This window comes from Perkinsus marinus (genome assembly GCF_000006405.1).
Source record: "Perkinsus marinus ATCC 50983 genomic scaffold scf_1104296935302, whole genome shotgun sequence".
NCBI classification, from domain to species: domain Eukaryota; phylum Perkinsozoa; order Perkinsida; family Perkinsidae; genus Perkinsus; species Perkinsus marinus.
In genome coordinates this window covers 989434-1004077 of record NW_003214508.1, presented here as the reverse complement: position 1 = coordinate 1004077, position 14644 = coordinate 989434, and the positions used below count along the sequence as shown (strand labels likewise).

General features: G+C 50.0%; 5 protein-coding genes across 5 annotated transcripts in view; all 5 read right to left on the bottom strand.

Annotated features, from left to right (window-relative positions):
- The window catches only part of Pmar_PMAR003609 (conserved hypothetical protein), a gene marked incomplete at both ends in the record, with an annotated part of 1641 nt that extends 218 nt beyond the window's left edge, over window positions 1-1423 (bottom strand). The window contains 7 exons of the mRNA XM_002784304.1: window positions 28-119; window positions 164-250; window positions 303-484; window positions 538-642; window positions 850-968; window positions 1040-1195; window positions 1287-1423. Of these exons, the coding sequence (XP_002784350.1) occupies window positions 28-119; window positions 164-250; window positions 303-484; window positions 538-642; window positions 850-968; window positions 1040-1195; window positions 1287-1423 (878 nt within the window). The remainder of the gene's footprint in view (window positions 1-27; window positions 120-163; window positions 251-302; window positions 485-537; window positions 643-849; window positions 969-1039; window positions 1196-1286) is intronic.
- A 371-nt stretch (window positions 1424-1794) lies between these two features.
- On the bottom strand, window positions 1795-8054 carry Pmar_PMAR003608 (hypothetical protein; the record flags this gene model as incomplete). The annotated part of the gene is made up of 30 exons (XM_002784303.1): window positions 1795-1842; window positions 1884-1956; window positions 2068-2186; window positions 2314-2460; window positions 2542-2671; window positions 2742-2869; window positions 2950-3097; window positions 3297-3370; window positions 3439-3721; window positions 3782-3840; window positions 3899-4144; window positions 4319-4445; window positions 4490-4563; window positions 4604-4657; window positions 4788-4922; window positions 4973-5059; window positions 5483-5559; window positions 5615-5736; window positions 5780-5865; window positions 5977-6183; window positions 6228-6347; window positions 6392-6511; window positions 6565-6671; window positions 6725-6854; window positions 6904-7065; window positions 7106-7210; window positions 7259-7492; window positions 7611-7709; window positions 7808-7889; window positions 7951-8054. The coding sequence occupies 30 exons, from the start codon at window positions 8052-8054 to the stop codon at window positions 1795-1797; spliced, it is 3687 nt and encodes a 1228-aa protein (XP_002784349.1).
- Window positions 8055-8369: 315 nt separating this feature from the next.
- On the bottom strand, window positions 8370-11220 carry Pmar_PMAR003607 (conserved hypothetical protein; the record flags this gene model as incomplete). Its single annotated transcript, XM_002784302.1, has 11 exons — window positions 8370-8782; window positions 8849-8993; window positions 9382-9556; window positions 9607-9696; window positions 9742-9883; window positions 9931-10078; window positions 10124-10296; window positions 10545-10633; window positions 10683-10770; window positions 10823-10981; window positions 11145-11220. 11 exons carry the CDS (start codon window positions 11218-11220, stop codon window positions 8370-8372), a joined length of 1698 nt encoding a protein of 565 aa, XP_002784348.1.
- Window positions 11221-12120: 900 nt separating this feature from the next.
- On the bottom strand, window positions 12121-12641 carry Pmar_PMAR003606 (Protein trm112, putative; the record flags this gene model as incomplete). Its single annotated transcript, XM_002784301.1, has 3 exons — window positions 12121-12246; window positions 12295-12471; window positions 12519-12641. 3 exons carry the CDS (start codon window positions 12639-12641, stop codon window positions 12121-12123), a joined length of 426 nt encoding a protein of 141 aa, XP_002784347.1.
- Window positions 12642-13765: 1124 nt separating this feature from the next.
- Window positions 13766-14570, bottom strand: Pmar_PMAR003605 (hypothetical protein; the record flags this gene model as incomplete). The annotated part of the gene is made up of 6 exons (XM_002784300.1): window positions 13766-13777; window positions 13825-13928; window positions 14002-14155; window positions 14206-14271; window positions 14316-14429; window positions 14478-14570. 6 exons carry the CDS (start codon window positions 14568-14570, stop codon window positions 13766-13768), a joined length of 543 nt encoding a protein of 180 aa, XP_002784346.1.
- Between the last annotated feature and the right edge of the window lie 74 nt (window positions 14571-14644).

Sequence of the window (14644 nt, the reverse complement as noted above, 5' to 3'; positions counted from 1 at the left end):
GGATGAATACTGAGGATGGGCACTCACCGTTCACTATCGTTGATACCCTTCAAGAGCAAGTACGATATCCATATCCGCCTGCCAGTCCTCTTAATACGATCATCTAGAACGTCGAACACCTGAGCGACAACATCCTCCCACTGCGACCAATACACTGCCTTACCTTGGCGAAAGGGTAGACCCTCTGAATAGGCATAATCTTCTCTCGCTCTTCTGGGAAGGGACTATGCAAAGAATAGGCCACATTCGCCTGAGAAGGGACATGGCAGTTTTAACGACAGTCGTGTGACGGTGTAGAATACCTGGGGATGCAATTCTGTCAATTTCACCAAGCCGGGTATGATTCCAATCGTAGATATACTCATTCGTCTCGTCGACAACCCCACGAGCTGGGGATCAGTCATGACAGAGATAGCATTGAATATCTTAGGGTTGGCCAATGGCTCTCCCATACCCATGAATGATACCGAATCAACGACATTTCCTGAGCCAAGCACAGTCTGTCAATACCACACATGCGACGATAACAGTACCCACCAGTGGCTCGGAACATGAGAACTTGTCCAACAATCTCGTCCACGCTGAGCTGCCTTTTCAATCCCAACTTGCCCGTAGCACAGAAACTGCAGTTGAAGGCACAACCTACCACACACGGACAACTGACTCATTATCTTCATAGCATACAACGACATTCTCCAAGGCATGCCGAAGCTCCGCGAAAGCCTCGGACTTTGACGTTTTTGAAGTATAAAACAAGTGTTAGTTGAAATATGGTCTCTACAACGGAAAGGGTTTCCTCATGCCATGAACATATTTAACCATGTGAATGATCACTGAGTGGGTGCTCACCTATTTGGCTGGATACACATAGACTCGTATGCGAGCGGAAGTCCAACCCTACTGCCTCGATCTTGCCCCCATCCTGTCGACTCTCCAACAGGAATTTGTGAGCGAAGTCGGCAGATCCCCTATGACAAACATAATGCAGCACAAGTAGAGACGCCTAGATCAGCAGCAATCAGAGAGAGCATCCACGTACTGTTCTAGAACTCGTAGCGGTGACAAGCTTTCCCCTAGGCGAGCTTGGAGGGCATCCCGCACTCCTTGAGGGACGCGATTTATGGCCGAGGGCGAACTAACACCCTTCTTGAAGACATCCTGTATGACCAGGCCGATCTGCCATTCTGGTGTCCGCCTGAGATCACCTTTTACTTGGGAGTGTCGAATCTCATCCATGCCGTAACAAGACCCCGACGAGCCCAATGATCAATACCCCGAGCCCTTACTCCTTCTCCAAGCACTCCACTATCTCACTCAATCGCTTTGACCACGCCATAGCATGCCTCGGGATATGCTTCGACTGTGGTCGTCTGGTCGCTACGGTCGATGCCGCTTGCTGACCCTTTACGCTCACAGAATTCATGAAAGCGAACTTCAAGGATAGAGCGAATTCACCATCAGCTCGGCTGAAATATTCAATTCGGAAAATACTTCAGCCTAGAATTGTACCACGGTGATGGTACGGCCATAAGGCATGAATTCCACAACACCCAAGTCGAATATCGAAATGCGTATCGAAAGTCCTTGATCCACAATCGGGTCGAGAGGACACCACTGGTGTCACACCCTACTAAACTCATGCGTAATGGGAAGAGGAGAACGCACAACGCGTAAGGTGCCCCACCGGCGGCGACCCCGGCTACTATTGAATCCACGCAATACCACTCCTCAATGAGCACCATCAATCGCTAGGCTCTCCTATGGGAGCGCGTAACAACACATTCTCATGCATCATCACCAAGGTCGGGAGTAAAGTGTAATGACACGGTATTCTGGGAACTCCTGAGTCCACACCGACACACATTCCTCACACTCGAACACACTGTCATACCCGCAACTTCAATATGGCTCTTCACCTTATTTCCAAACTCCTTGATCGTTCCCATCTCGACCTCCCTAAGAACACGAGAACAACTTCCAACCATCGGCAAACATCTCCCATAAAGAAGACGCGTCAAGGACTATTCCTACTCGCTGCCAGCTACATATGCCCTATTTCCAACCTACCCTCGTAGGCTTATCCAACGTTCAGCCTCAGCGAGTGTATTCTCCACACTATCGTTAGCCTCCATCATCAGCTCAGTAGCCCACCTCTTGAGTACAGTCAGCCTGGTAGACAGGATAACCTGCTCAAGACCCCACCATATTCCACCCATTACACAATAATATACGACTGAACTACGGGAGAAACACCACGGCAATAACAACAACAAAACTGAGCGTTGGTTTGAGCTCGTCGACGCATGGCCATACCTTCTCTTCGAGAACAGCCCTCTGATAATCTATATATGCCTCTGGTGGGGGCGCCACTTCGATGGGCTCTTGCCGGGCTGCTCCTCCTTTCTTACCACCTTTGGCCGCCTTAGGGTCGGGTACGGGGTCTGCCAACTTGCTCGGGTCCTAAGCGCCACACTCAGCTCCCATGGGAGACCAGGCAGAGATCACGTATAGCTCTACCAACGCTCATGCCCGGTGAGTCACCTTCCATGCTGACAACTGTGCAGGTGCAGCTTCTGATGCCCTGCGGACCGCCTCTTCCAACTTGTCGATGAACGGGAAGGTCCATTCGCCTCCTCTAGCTTCACCATCATCACCTTCCGAGACGGTGTACCTGCATGGCCCTTCCCCAAGACAAGAACAACGGCCGCTCCTATTCCACGAAGAAACAACTCGAGCCTCACTTCCGAACCTCGCAGGCCGTCCAAATGACCTCAGGGGTCTCCAGTACTTCGGTACGACCACCATCAGCCCCCTCACCACAGGCAGCCTCGTCGAGGAAGGCTCGGACCTTCTCCTGATTCGTCGCAATCTGCGATAATGATTGTCGTAAATACAACATATCACCCGTCGCAGGCTGGGAATATTCGATAACAGGAAGCTAGCACTCACAGTCTCATCGTCCACTCCTAGCACGTCGATACCCTGGAGCTGCTCGCCATCACTCAGCTCGTGCAGAACAGGGCCACCGTGCTCCGAGGGCAGGACCAGGGAATAGGCATCGCATAGGAGCAGACATGCATAGTAATATCTCGCGTACCTTCTCAGATGGATGTACTAATCGACAGGGGAACAACTCGTTCAGCTGTTGCCTAGACTGAGTCGGCAGTCCCAAAGCCTACTGTCTACATATATAATGTATAACCATACAGAGCCGTACTGGTTATACAAACATCGACTTCCCGAACTTCCCGCTCCAGTTCTCGAAACAACAATCAAATCCGCCTCCCCCCACCGACTCGGCTCGGAAGAGTGCTTGAACGGCAGCAGCCATAGTTGTCAGTACTGCCTCCGCCCATCTCGTTGCCATTATCTACCACCCATCAGGGACCATCGAGGAGGTTATACCCGGGGTATAATACCCCCCCAAAGAGGTCCCACCTGCTTCCGGAGCTCTGTGGCCGCCTCTACCTTCTTATGTACGAACTCCACCACTAGGCGCTCGCAGACATCGTCAACCTTATCGACACAGAAAATGAGCTGACGGGCGCCGCCATCGTAACGGGCTCTCCCTCTCACACGAGCGTGCAGTTCATCCTTAGTCTCCTCATTCTCTCGACACATATCACTATATTCCTCCGTGAAGGCATTGAAGTCAGCTATGAAGGAATTAACAACGCTCTGCCGACCATCGACCATCTCCAGCCGTTGTATCACCAACGATCTGAGAATCATACCAACTCGGGCAGCATAACCAACGCCATGCCCGCATCATCACGCCTACCGGATATCAGCGAGGCCGCGCCTGAGGCAGTCCTTGCATTGTCGTATCCATCGGAAGGCCTGAACAGTGAGCAGCCGCCAATTTGAAGTTGAAGTGATGCTGGTCAGGAGAGCCCACCTGTCTGTACTGCTCGTCCGAGCCTTTGGGGCCGACCACTGCGGACTCCCATTCCTGTGCCAAGTACAGGATCGTACAAACATCGACTTTCTTCAGAGCTTCGACCAATGAAAAAACACTGGGTGCCTGATGACGGACAAGCTTGCCAATCTCTGCTGGGGCTAGTTGCCTCCCGACCTCAGCGACCTGTGGGGCCTCCTCCTCCTCCTTTGATACCTCCGTTCCTTCTCGGTCCAGCCGAACTTTCTGAAACAATGTCCATTAGTGCGTCTATCGATGCGCATTCCCTAGAGGATAGTATAGGTTGTAGTGCTCTACCATTACTGTTTGACAACTACCGCACACTGCTAGGCACTCGCCTTACAATATCATTAGTAGCTGCATGTATCCCCATGAGTAAACAGCAAACCATGAACTCACCTCCACAGCTTCACACAGCCTATCCAAAACCTCATCCCGAGTGCCCGACGGGATCCGCAACGTAGGGCGACCCATCGCGGCAGATGCTCGCTCGAGTGCCTCCTCTCTCTCATCCAAGGCGTGATACCTGAAGGCCACTGAGTCACACCAACCAGCAGGCACAGTCATTACAGGTGAGGTAGTGTGCTGGTAGGGTAAATCGGATCATCATAGAGATGGGTACGGCCGAAGGACATGCGATACCCCTAACAAAGTCTTGATAACAACACCTCGCACGGTGCCCACCTGCCGTTTCGGAGACATCCTCATGCTCTCATGGCTCGCGGCTGCAGGGGGTGCCTACAAGTGATAACACCATCTTGAGAGCCTCGAAAAGGGTTAACAGTCATTGTGGTCGATATAAGTATAAGCTTCAGCGACCGGCGCTGTACGGTCTCCTCCTTTTCCCAGGATGAGGAGCTACACTCACCAGAGATGCATCCAACGGCAAGACTTGATCCCTCAACATGTTGGTCCCCGATTCCCCGCCAAGATCACGGACTAGCGCCGCTACCTCCGGAGGGGCTCTACGGACAGCCTCAGCAACGATCGGTGGCGGATTAGCCTGATAGAAGGGCACCCACCCTGCTACCCGTTAGCAAGCCCTCCACCAACCTGTATGTGGAAGACCACACCAGTATCCTGGTCCACCAGCCGGCCCAGCGCCCTCCTGCTGAGCTCCTCATTAGGAACATCGATAACCTACTAACCTTTCAGCCGAATAGGCCCGCGTTCACTTACAGCTCTCAAGTCGTAACCACAATCATGCTTGTGTGCCATCGCGGAGGGCCGAGGGCTCCCAGCAAAGTCAAGGACTGCAGACGGTGAGCAGTGCGGCCCTCCTGGGCTACTTACCACGATCAAGAAGACTATCGTGCACATCCAGATGGTCAGGCGGGACGACACCAGCAAGGCGACGGGAGAGCATGGTCAACTGGCGTTCTAAGGAGGATAGCCCCCATGGGCCCGACCACCAAGGGTCAGAATAGAGCAGTACCATCATTCGGGAACCCGATGAGCACCCATCCACGTATATTTTCTGGACCAGTACCAGGGGACTGAGGAAAACGGAAAGAGATTTCAAACTCGCATCATCAATTCCATCTAGGATCCCTGAGCTCCCACCTCAGCCATCTCCTCAGCAAACACATCATTGAGTTTGGCTACAATCATGTCCACGTAAACGTCATCACTGATACAACCTACAGGGGCACAAGCATTCAACCACTTGCCCGGTCCATGAACTACTACTACTACTCCCATTCACCGTCGCATCCATTGTCTTCTGTCTGCAGTATTCCAACCCATCAATCCTTCTTTCCCTATCGATGCACTCCGCCACCAGCTCGTCCACATCGATGATACTCATATTCGGGTACCTGTGAATACCAATCGAGATCTCCACCACGACTAGGTAACCACCTTTGCTTCAACCCTCTAGCTAGAGTCCTGCGTCCTGATAGGTACTTCCCGCCCAGTAAGACTCGAATACCACACATTGGCAGGAGCTGACAGAACGAGCAGGCATGTGTCAGCCCTAGTACGGTCCAACCGTGAACCGTAGCAGAGCCCCATGGGCAGGAGCGCACCACCATCATCACGACGACGACGATACTTACAGCAACATTCTCCTTTGTGAGCTTTTCAGGATGTAGAGTTCGGCACACGAACTCTACCAGGGCTGCCAGCCTGTTATTGACCAAGTCACTACGAGGCTTCCCCTCCTCCTGCTGCTCCTCATCCTCGATATCCCTCCACAGAGCCACCGCAACAGGGTCCTCGTCTCCTCCCCCGAACACCTCGGTGAGAGCTGTTTTGAGCACGTACTAAACAACACCATTGCTCAATAAGCCGACAGACTTTGCCTTACCCTGCTAGCAGATGCCTGTTCCGGCGACAACAACCATGCCTTCCCCCGACCCTTGATATAATCATCCACGTCCATCCTGTCCAGCTGGTCCTCCCCCTCAGTCGTTGTCTGGCCATGGACCTACTCAGCGGAACACCAATACACATCCATGATCACCTCAGTACCTTCATCCTCTCCGAAACTGCTATAGGCATCCCACCAAGCTGCTGCATGGACTCCTCTCTCACGCCTTCCTCAATCACATTAACCTCAGGAGGGCTCACGATACTATCCAGAGCGAGCACCTGAGTCCACCGAGCTCCTACGTTGCCACTACATTTGAAGTCCTAGTCAGTACATGTGTATTTGCACGGCGGTTCTCAAGGAACAAGCCCTCCACAAAGACACGCGTCCAACCCCTCCAAGTGTCCTCTTCCATAAAGCTATCACCCGCATCAATAACACCTAAAAAACGACATGGACAACGTCAGGATACACCCTCCCTCTCCATGTACCACCTCTATGATGAACAGCACTAACAGCAAGACATAGCATTTGTTCGAGGATTGCCTCCACCATATCGCAGACCCTGCTACTGCCACAAGCTCGAGCCTGCCGCTTGAGCATGCGATACTGCCTTCTATGGTCCTAAGGCAACCTCGAGATTAACAGGGCACAGTAGCCCAGCAACGTCTACGTCCATCCTCAGCTTGAAGCTCCTCAAGGCCTCGCCAACAAGCGCCATCTCTCTCCCCTCCAACATCTCTTTACGCTCCTCCTCGTACTTCCGAATCCTAGCCAGGCGGAGCGAAGCACTCTTTTGCAAGTAGTGTTCATAAGCCCTCATCTTGTCAAACACCTACACACATAATAACAGACCCCATACTCAACCTACTAACCGTCCTCTTGAGCTCATCCTCGGCTCGGCAATTCTCACGGACCGCGCACTCCTCCATACGTCGGGTCCAATTCTCAGTCATACGGCTCCTATCCGCCTCTTCTATCTGATCGACTGAACTCGGTAAAGATACAGATGAGGTCCGATCACCTACCGTCACCATCACTTGCCTACGCCACTCATCGCTCCGTTCACGAGCTGCATTCCCAACAGCCTTACTGCGTCTCATAGCCTCCATCAGAGAGCCGCCCTCAAGGCTACTCTCATCCTCCGGAACATCCATCGCCGAGCCAAGACGATCCTCAAAGTCCCGGATGGTCGCGGACAGATCTCGGGCTGCTGCCTTCCTCATCCTCCTCACCGCCTCACGAGCCGCTGCCGCCCGAGACTACATACAAAAACATGTTCGCCACTTCCAGAACCCACCGAACATGCTGCTGCCAACCCTTCCTCATAGAGACGCTAGTATCCTCAACAAACATCGTAGTAGCAGGAGTTCCCTTTACGCCGACCTTCCTGAACTTCGCATCCTCCTCCTCACGCTGATAGCGGCTCCTAAGACTTTCCTCCCATCTCTGCTGATGGGCATCCTCCCACTCACTAGCCTGAGACCACCACCACCACTGTAACGGCTCAGTCTATCCCCGTATCAATCTTCACCCTATCACATACCCCAGCCGCTTCACAGTAGACCCCAGCTTACCAATTTCTTCTTCCTCCTTTCATATGCCAATGTCTCATCATGGTTCATAAGCCGTCTATGTTCGGCCTCATGCTCCTCCAGCCTGCCACCGTAAATGCCATCACAGCTGTACAATAGGCACGAACACCAATAGTCTACCCTACATCGACAGCTCTCTAGCTCTCCTCTCCATATCTCGACGATGCTGCTGGAACTTATCCAACTTACGCGCCAACCGGGCAGCAGCCGATGCCGCTGACTGTGACATTTAAGTGAGCAACAACAGAGACTTGCTAACAGACTGTAGAAGGCATCAAGACCTGGTCCCTACAACCTCCCAAGTAACGAACACCCCGATTGACATCTACAGACAGCTGATATGAGCGTCTCCGAGAATGCTGAAGATGGTCGCCTAAATACAATGCCGTTATGCTACGCTCGGGCAGACCCGCAGCATTCATAGTAGATGCACACGAATTGCACAAGCCTCAACGATCTCCTACACGACGAGACTACTCCCATATTGACATCACAACAAACACCCCAATGCGTTTGAAAAATGGTCATCACCTCTCAAGCCAGCTCAGTCGGATTTAATGTTGCGGTATATCGCAAAGACGAACTTGCACGCCCCCAGGTACCCCACAGTTCCACAAAAAAGCGTCATTCCCAGACATATTACGCTGGTAGTACAGACGTAGTATAACCACTGGGAGAAGCCGGACATTTGAGTCGAATGATAGTAATAGTATATTGAGTATATAGCAATATAGACACCGATGCTCGAGCTGCATAGGAAGCTCATCCACTGCCAACGATAGTCTTCATTATTCAATAGGAGATACACGCATGTTATCGATACACATATCACGACCATAGTGAGAAGCCCAAGAATGGCCAGCATAAACCCATACACGTAGTAGATCTTATTGTAGGACCAAAGACTAGAAAAGACAAAATACATCTCGATAAAGACGCATCCAAAAGGCACCAGACCTGACCACGACGACGATGACGATGGTGATGAGCACTGCTGCCACGACAGAGGTCCATTGTGCTCACCTGCTGCTAAGACAAGACCAGGTATCAAGAATCGGCGTTGGATGGGGATGGGCCTCTTAAGATGATGCACTCGACAAGGGAAGCTACGATCAGCCGCAGCCCGTCTACCCCACAGCGTCCCTATCATATGGAGGGGTACGCACACCTGACAGGAACATTAGATACCCCTCAAGGATGATACATAAAAATTGGTGAGGACGCTGAGGATAGAAAACGGCTGCCATCTTGTGAAATTACGATACCACTCCTTGTTGAAATATGGTAGAGGTATTGATGCATTCTCCGGAACTCTTCCATCTTAGTAACATCTTAATAACCAATTGAAAATATAAGTTTCTCGTCGATGAGAAAGAACACCGAGTTAGTTCTCGTCCTGTCTGCACGCTGCCATCGAACTCGCTCGTCATTTACTATGTTCACTCCCCTCGACGAGAATTTTGGAAAAATACTACTTAGTGGTAGTTGGATAGATACTGATGTTGATTTAATAGTAACTATTAGAGCCCCTCTCCCCATAGGCCTGTCTCTCTTACCCCAAGGAAGACCATGAATAGCAGGAGTATAGTCTTAAAAGGCATAGCATAGGTTAATCCCTTTATCCATGCTGTCGTATTCACACCCATAAACATAAGGCAGAGTACAGCTGGTAGGAAGAGGACTTGATACGCCATCGCTTTCTTCCATGTTTTACCACCAAACTGCCGGTATCTGCAAAAAAGCAAGCTCGCAAGCTATAAAAGTCTCTGTAGAGCACTCACAGTCTGCCACCTGCATACCCCGCGAGTATTGTCGTGAACACATACATGAACACAGCCGAGGCTCTCGTCGTTCCACGATGTCGATAATATCTAACATAAACTATGTCCATGTATACCACCCATAGGTCTTAGTACGTATTGGTGATAGCCAGTATAAGCACCCCTGCTACTGTAGCCGCGATGTGCACTCCTGTGCTGACCAATACAGAGAGCTGCATCAGATAGGGCGGTCGACGGAACACATCCCCGTGTACTTGCTTCCATCCCGAATCGTCCGCTGCGGATTATAACATGTTTAGTGCCTGGTAATCAGCAAACACTTACTCGCGCGGTCCAGACTCTCGAGCTCCTCTTGCTCGGTCATGGTATATTTGGTGAAATCCCTCCGTAACGTCTTCATCAGAATAATGCTCACAACAGCAATGAGGAATAGGCAGAGCATGAAAGAGTTTACTATAGAGAACCAATGGACCTGATGCGGCGACCAGTCAACAATCAGTCGAAGCCTCGAGACCACCTTATGTTCGAAGAAGTTGGTTTCCAAGTACTTGTCAAATCTAGACGAGTACGGTTTATCAGTATCCTCCCACTGTACTGAGTAGGTAAACTTCAGCTCTGTACCCTCTACCAACGGTACTGGATTGCCAGGAATCACATCTACACTGAAGACCTGAACACCAACAGCATATCCTGTCCAAAGCAACCTCATAATGCAATCAACCGAGGCAATACGCTGATCACTCTAGTTAATATTCAATACGAATTCTCAATCCCAAAATGGCGACAAAATTAGACTTTGTGAGGCAAATCAACATGGAGCTGTACCTGTCCACCGTTCTTTTGCATGACGAACTCCCTGTGAGTATAAATAGACTCTGGTCGATGACTTACTGACAAAAGAGTGGTACTCTACTACAGCTACCACCACTTTCTACTACCTCCACTACCCTCCAAGAGAGCTCCAGCACCACTACCCGGCTGTCCAAGAAAAGCCCAAACCGGTAAGTCATCAATATACATACCATACCTATCGGAAGAAGGGCGTAATTCCACCAAGAGCAGTCCTCTCGAATCACCAGTAGTTATCATTGATCGCCTTCTTCAAAGATACGACCTGCTCTTTAGTCAAGACCATACTACACGTTGGAGTCTCAGGGACGTTCTCTGCGTGAATGACCGATTGCAGATCTTGAGCCCGATAGATGCAGCAACTTACTGCCGAACTTGATGTCCAAATACGGGTTCTCTATAAAGTCATGACCTTCCATCTCCTCACCAATGCTAAGCGACCCCTTGTTGCCGTCCTTATCATCTCCCACTTCACATAACCCTAGCTTAGTGTAGAGTATGTCTCTTGAGGGTGTTATAAGCCCGACTAGAGAACACACGACACTGCTATCACGTCAGAAGGAACGGTAATATGAGCTTGAGAGTTGAACGGATCGGCGTGTCACAGCCATCGGTTTATGGCTCTGTGCGTACTCAAGCATACAACTACCCGTACCACACTTCATCTTAGGTAGTGATAATGATACTACTTTTATCCATCCACACGATAATATCCGCTCCTATAGCATACTCGGTCTCCTCACTCACAGTCAATACTGCTAGCATCAAAAGGTAGAGGGCCAGCAGCAGCACATGACGACAGGATGATCGTTCCATCATCAAATATGCTATGATTAACCCGAATCCCCGAGGGCCAACAACGATAGACTCCACACACTGATACAAGCCTCTCATCACAAGGACATATGCATTAGATCACTCAAGGGTGCAGCTCCTCCGCTACATTCACCACTACCCCCATGAATTGAAACTACTGACACCACCCAAAGCACGATGATGACGTAACACACACCTTTAATGTAGTACCCAACGACGGTTACCGCTTCATGAGCACACCACCTATCCCCAGGGCTATGTAGGGGGATGACAAAGCTCTTTGGCAACGGTTATCTCTACGAGAGACCCCACGCGAAAATCGATCCTAGTCCGTCCGAAGCATCCATTGGCGCTAACACACTGAGCTCCTATATCAAGAGCACCTTCTGCCGTCATCATCAACATCAGTGATCGCCCATAACCGATACCGTCCCATTGACAGATCTCGTCCTTGCAACCTGCCCCTCTTCTAGTACTTCTATCGACCAAGAGCCTTCACAAGTTGATGTAATACTCGAATCGGAATCACATCAAGGTAGACTTCCTATGTCCATTCCTCGCCTTCCGGCTGCACTTCATCCCTTTCACAGTTACCAGAATCATCCCGTATAGTACACCATCTCATGAGAGAATACACCTTCACTCACCTGTCATGCAGTCTCCAGAAGTGACTACCCCAAAGGGCAGCAGCAAAATAGCTGACCCGATCATTGGTACGGACCCTATCACACAATACGTTTGACAGTAACCACCATTCCTCTGTCCAACCCAAGGTGTGACTCAACTCAAGATGGATAGAATGGTAAACGTTATTCCTACGGTTACGCTGGTGGTAGCAGGAGTGCAGTCTTATACCTCGTCATCCTGTAGGAGCATATTGGGGATGCCCTTCGTTATAGGATACACTCTATCGCACTTAGGGCACTTCAGGTCCGCCTCCAAGATGTGATAGTCTATTATTACGTCATGGACAGCCTAAGAATTCACATATCCCTCATACCGCACCCTCATCAACAACATTACCTTCAAGAAGTTCTCATCCTCCTTATCACTATCCGTGTAACTAGGCGGCAATGATTGTGTCAAGCCTTCGCATTGAGGAAGGGTAGCCACAAGAGCATCCCACTCAAGCTTGTCCAACATGTGCCGGATGAAGTCTGGATTGAACTCCGACTCTTCCACTTTGAATGCTGGTCGCTCCTGAATTGCAACTAAACTGAGGTCCACAAATATTCACCTTCTCCTACCTGGGGCTCTTCGGGCTCTGGTGAGCTCTCGTCAAGCGAGTCCTTCATCCCAACATCCCCCTTCTCCTTAGGGCATATACGAAGTGGATACCCTCCAGAGCACTGCTTCCTATTGCACATCATCAGGTTGTGTGTCAACAGCCTCATGCCAACGTTAGAAAGACGAAATCGATTCCAACTGCTACACATAACAACGACCCTCTTCGAAACAACTCAAAACTTTCTTGCTAAAACTCTTGCTTTTGCTCTCAGAATTATTCAATTCAACCGCAGTGCTGCTACCCACTTGAGCGACATATTCACATTTTTAGCGCGCGCCCCAGATGAGGGAGGTGGACCGCGGATCTCCGGCCCGCTCTCATCCTCGACATACAGTTAGCCAATTGAATGAGTTAGATTTGTGTCGGAAATCTCCAATCATTGGGTCCAAGACAGATATTCCTCGGACACAGCGTAACCACCCGTACTGTATTGAAATGATGACACAGTAAGACACTTCATCTCTATCTACTCCAAGGAGCAAAGTCTGATTGATCACCACAACATCGTTTACTCCTGATACCCTCCAACAGTCGTGTGCTGTCTAATTCATCATTCCTTAAGTACATCAAGAAAAAAGGGCCAAATAAGAGGATTAACAACGCGAAGACAATGCATGAGGACAATGAATAAAACTCTGAGAGAAAAAGACGGTTAATGGTAGTAGCTCCAGAAGGCGGTGCCAAAACCCTCATTGCCGCAGCTCATACAATCGTAGGACAAGTGGCTTCGATGGCGGCGGACAACAACAACTCATAAAAACATCGAGAGGATCTCAGGTGAACTTATGTACCCAATACCTACCATTGCTGCTACACGTTAGAAATGAGCGGTCTACAACGAAAAGCACTCAGAGAGATAATGATACCAGAAACGGCGAACCATAAATGGACAGAGGTGGTCGTCAGCAGTAGTAGTAGGACAATAATAATGCTCTACTGCAAAGGTGACGAACACTAACGTTTAACAACAATACACGCTCTTTCGAGGGGGGTACCAACCGCAGCTCGGTAGAGTATTGAGCGTGATGATAGTCGAAGTTTAAAAATCCTTCCGAAATGTAAAGGAAATAGGTAACGTACGAAGAGGAAGACATATAGAGATAATGGTGTTAACTTCACCGTAAATGTTATCGGGGTTGTTGGGCCGCCTCTTGTGAGAAGCCTAACTGGTCCCGTTATCGGGGAGCTGGCGTTCGGAGAACACCCTCAACCATAGACCTATACACACCTTTCCACTCAGGTACTACACTTAATGATGACCTCACCTCGGTAGGGCGGAAAACGGTGTCAAACCTAGGGCTGTCCCAGGACTGACCAATGGTAGCGGTGACGACGGCAGCTGCTGTGGTGGTGGTGGTGCCATGTACAACTACATAAGAGCTATAATGAGCACCCAAAACAAGGATTGTGTCTTACATTCTTGTCACCATTTCCTACCTGACCATGCTGTACTATACCTTTCGTCAGACCCAAAACATCCACAGAAAGTCCCATTCCGAGATCCGCTAGACGGGAGTTCTTCAAATAACCAACAGATCTTGCTGATAGAGTGAGAGTACTGCCATCATTGCCAGGCACGCCCAACGTTGTATCGCCCTAAACGCCATCATATCGCGTGAATGATTTATTTCCATACCACTCCTTACGTAATAATTCCTTCCTGCTTGGGAGAACACGTTGCCCTGTGTATCATTCTTTTCCATACCCGATGGCTGAGAGCAGTATACCCCATAGGACTATAACGAGGTACACTCACTGACTCGGCAGATATTTTCATATCATCTGCAGTAGTGTTATCATGTACTATATCCTTCTCCAACGGCACAGGGGTAGATGGGCACTGTATGACCTCCGGATGAATCAGCGTAACCTAAAAAAAAACCCTCAGGACTACTTCCTCCGAGAAACTCCTTAGTACCTTCCCGCTAGCCTTCTGACCCTCAATAACGAAGTCCTTAGGGAAGCGCAATAGCAGCTGACCAAGTCTTGTCCGATTCAGCTTGAGGAACATCCTAAAGGGTCAACTTCGACGAGCTTATATTCTCATACCACACCTACCGTGATTGTGCTGAGATACGTGTACCT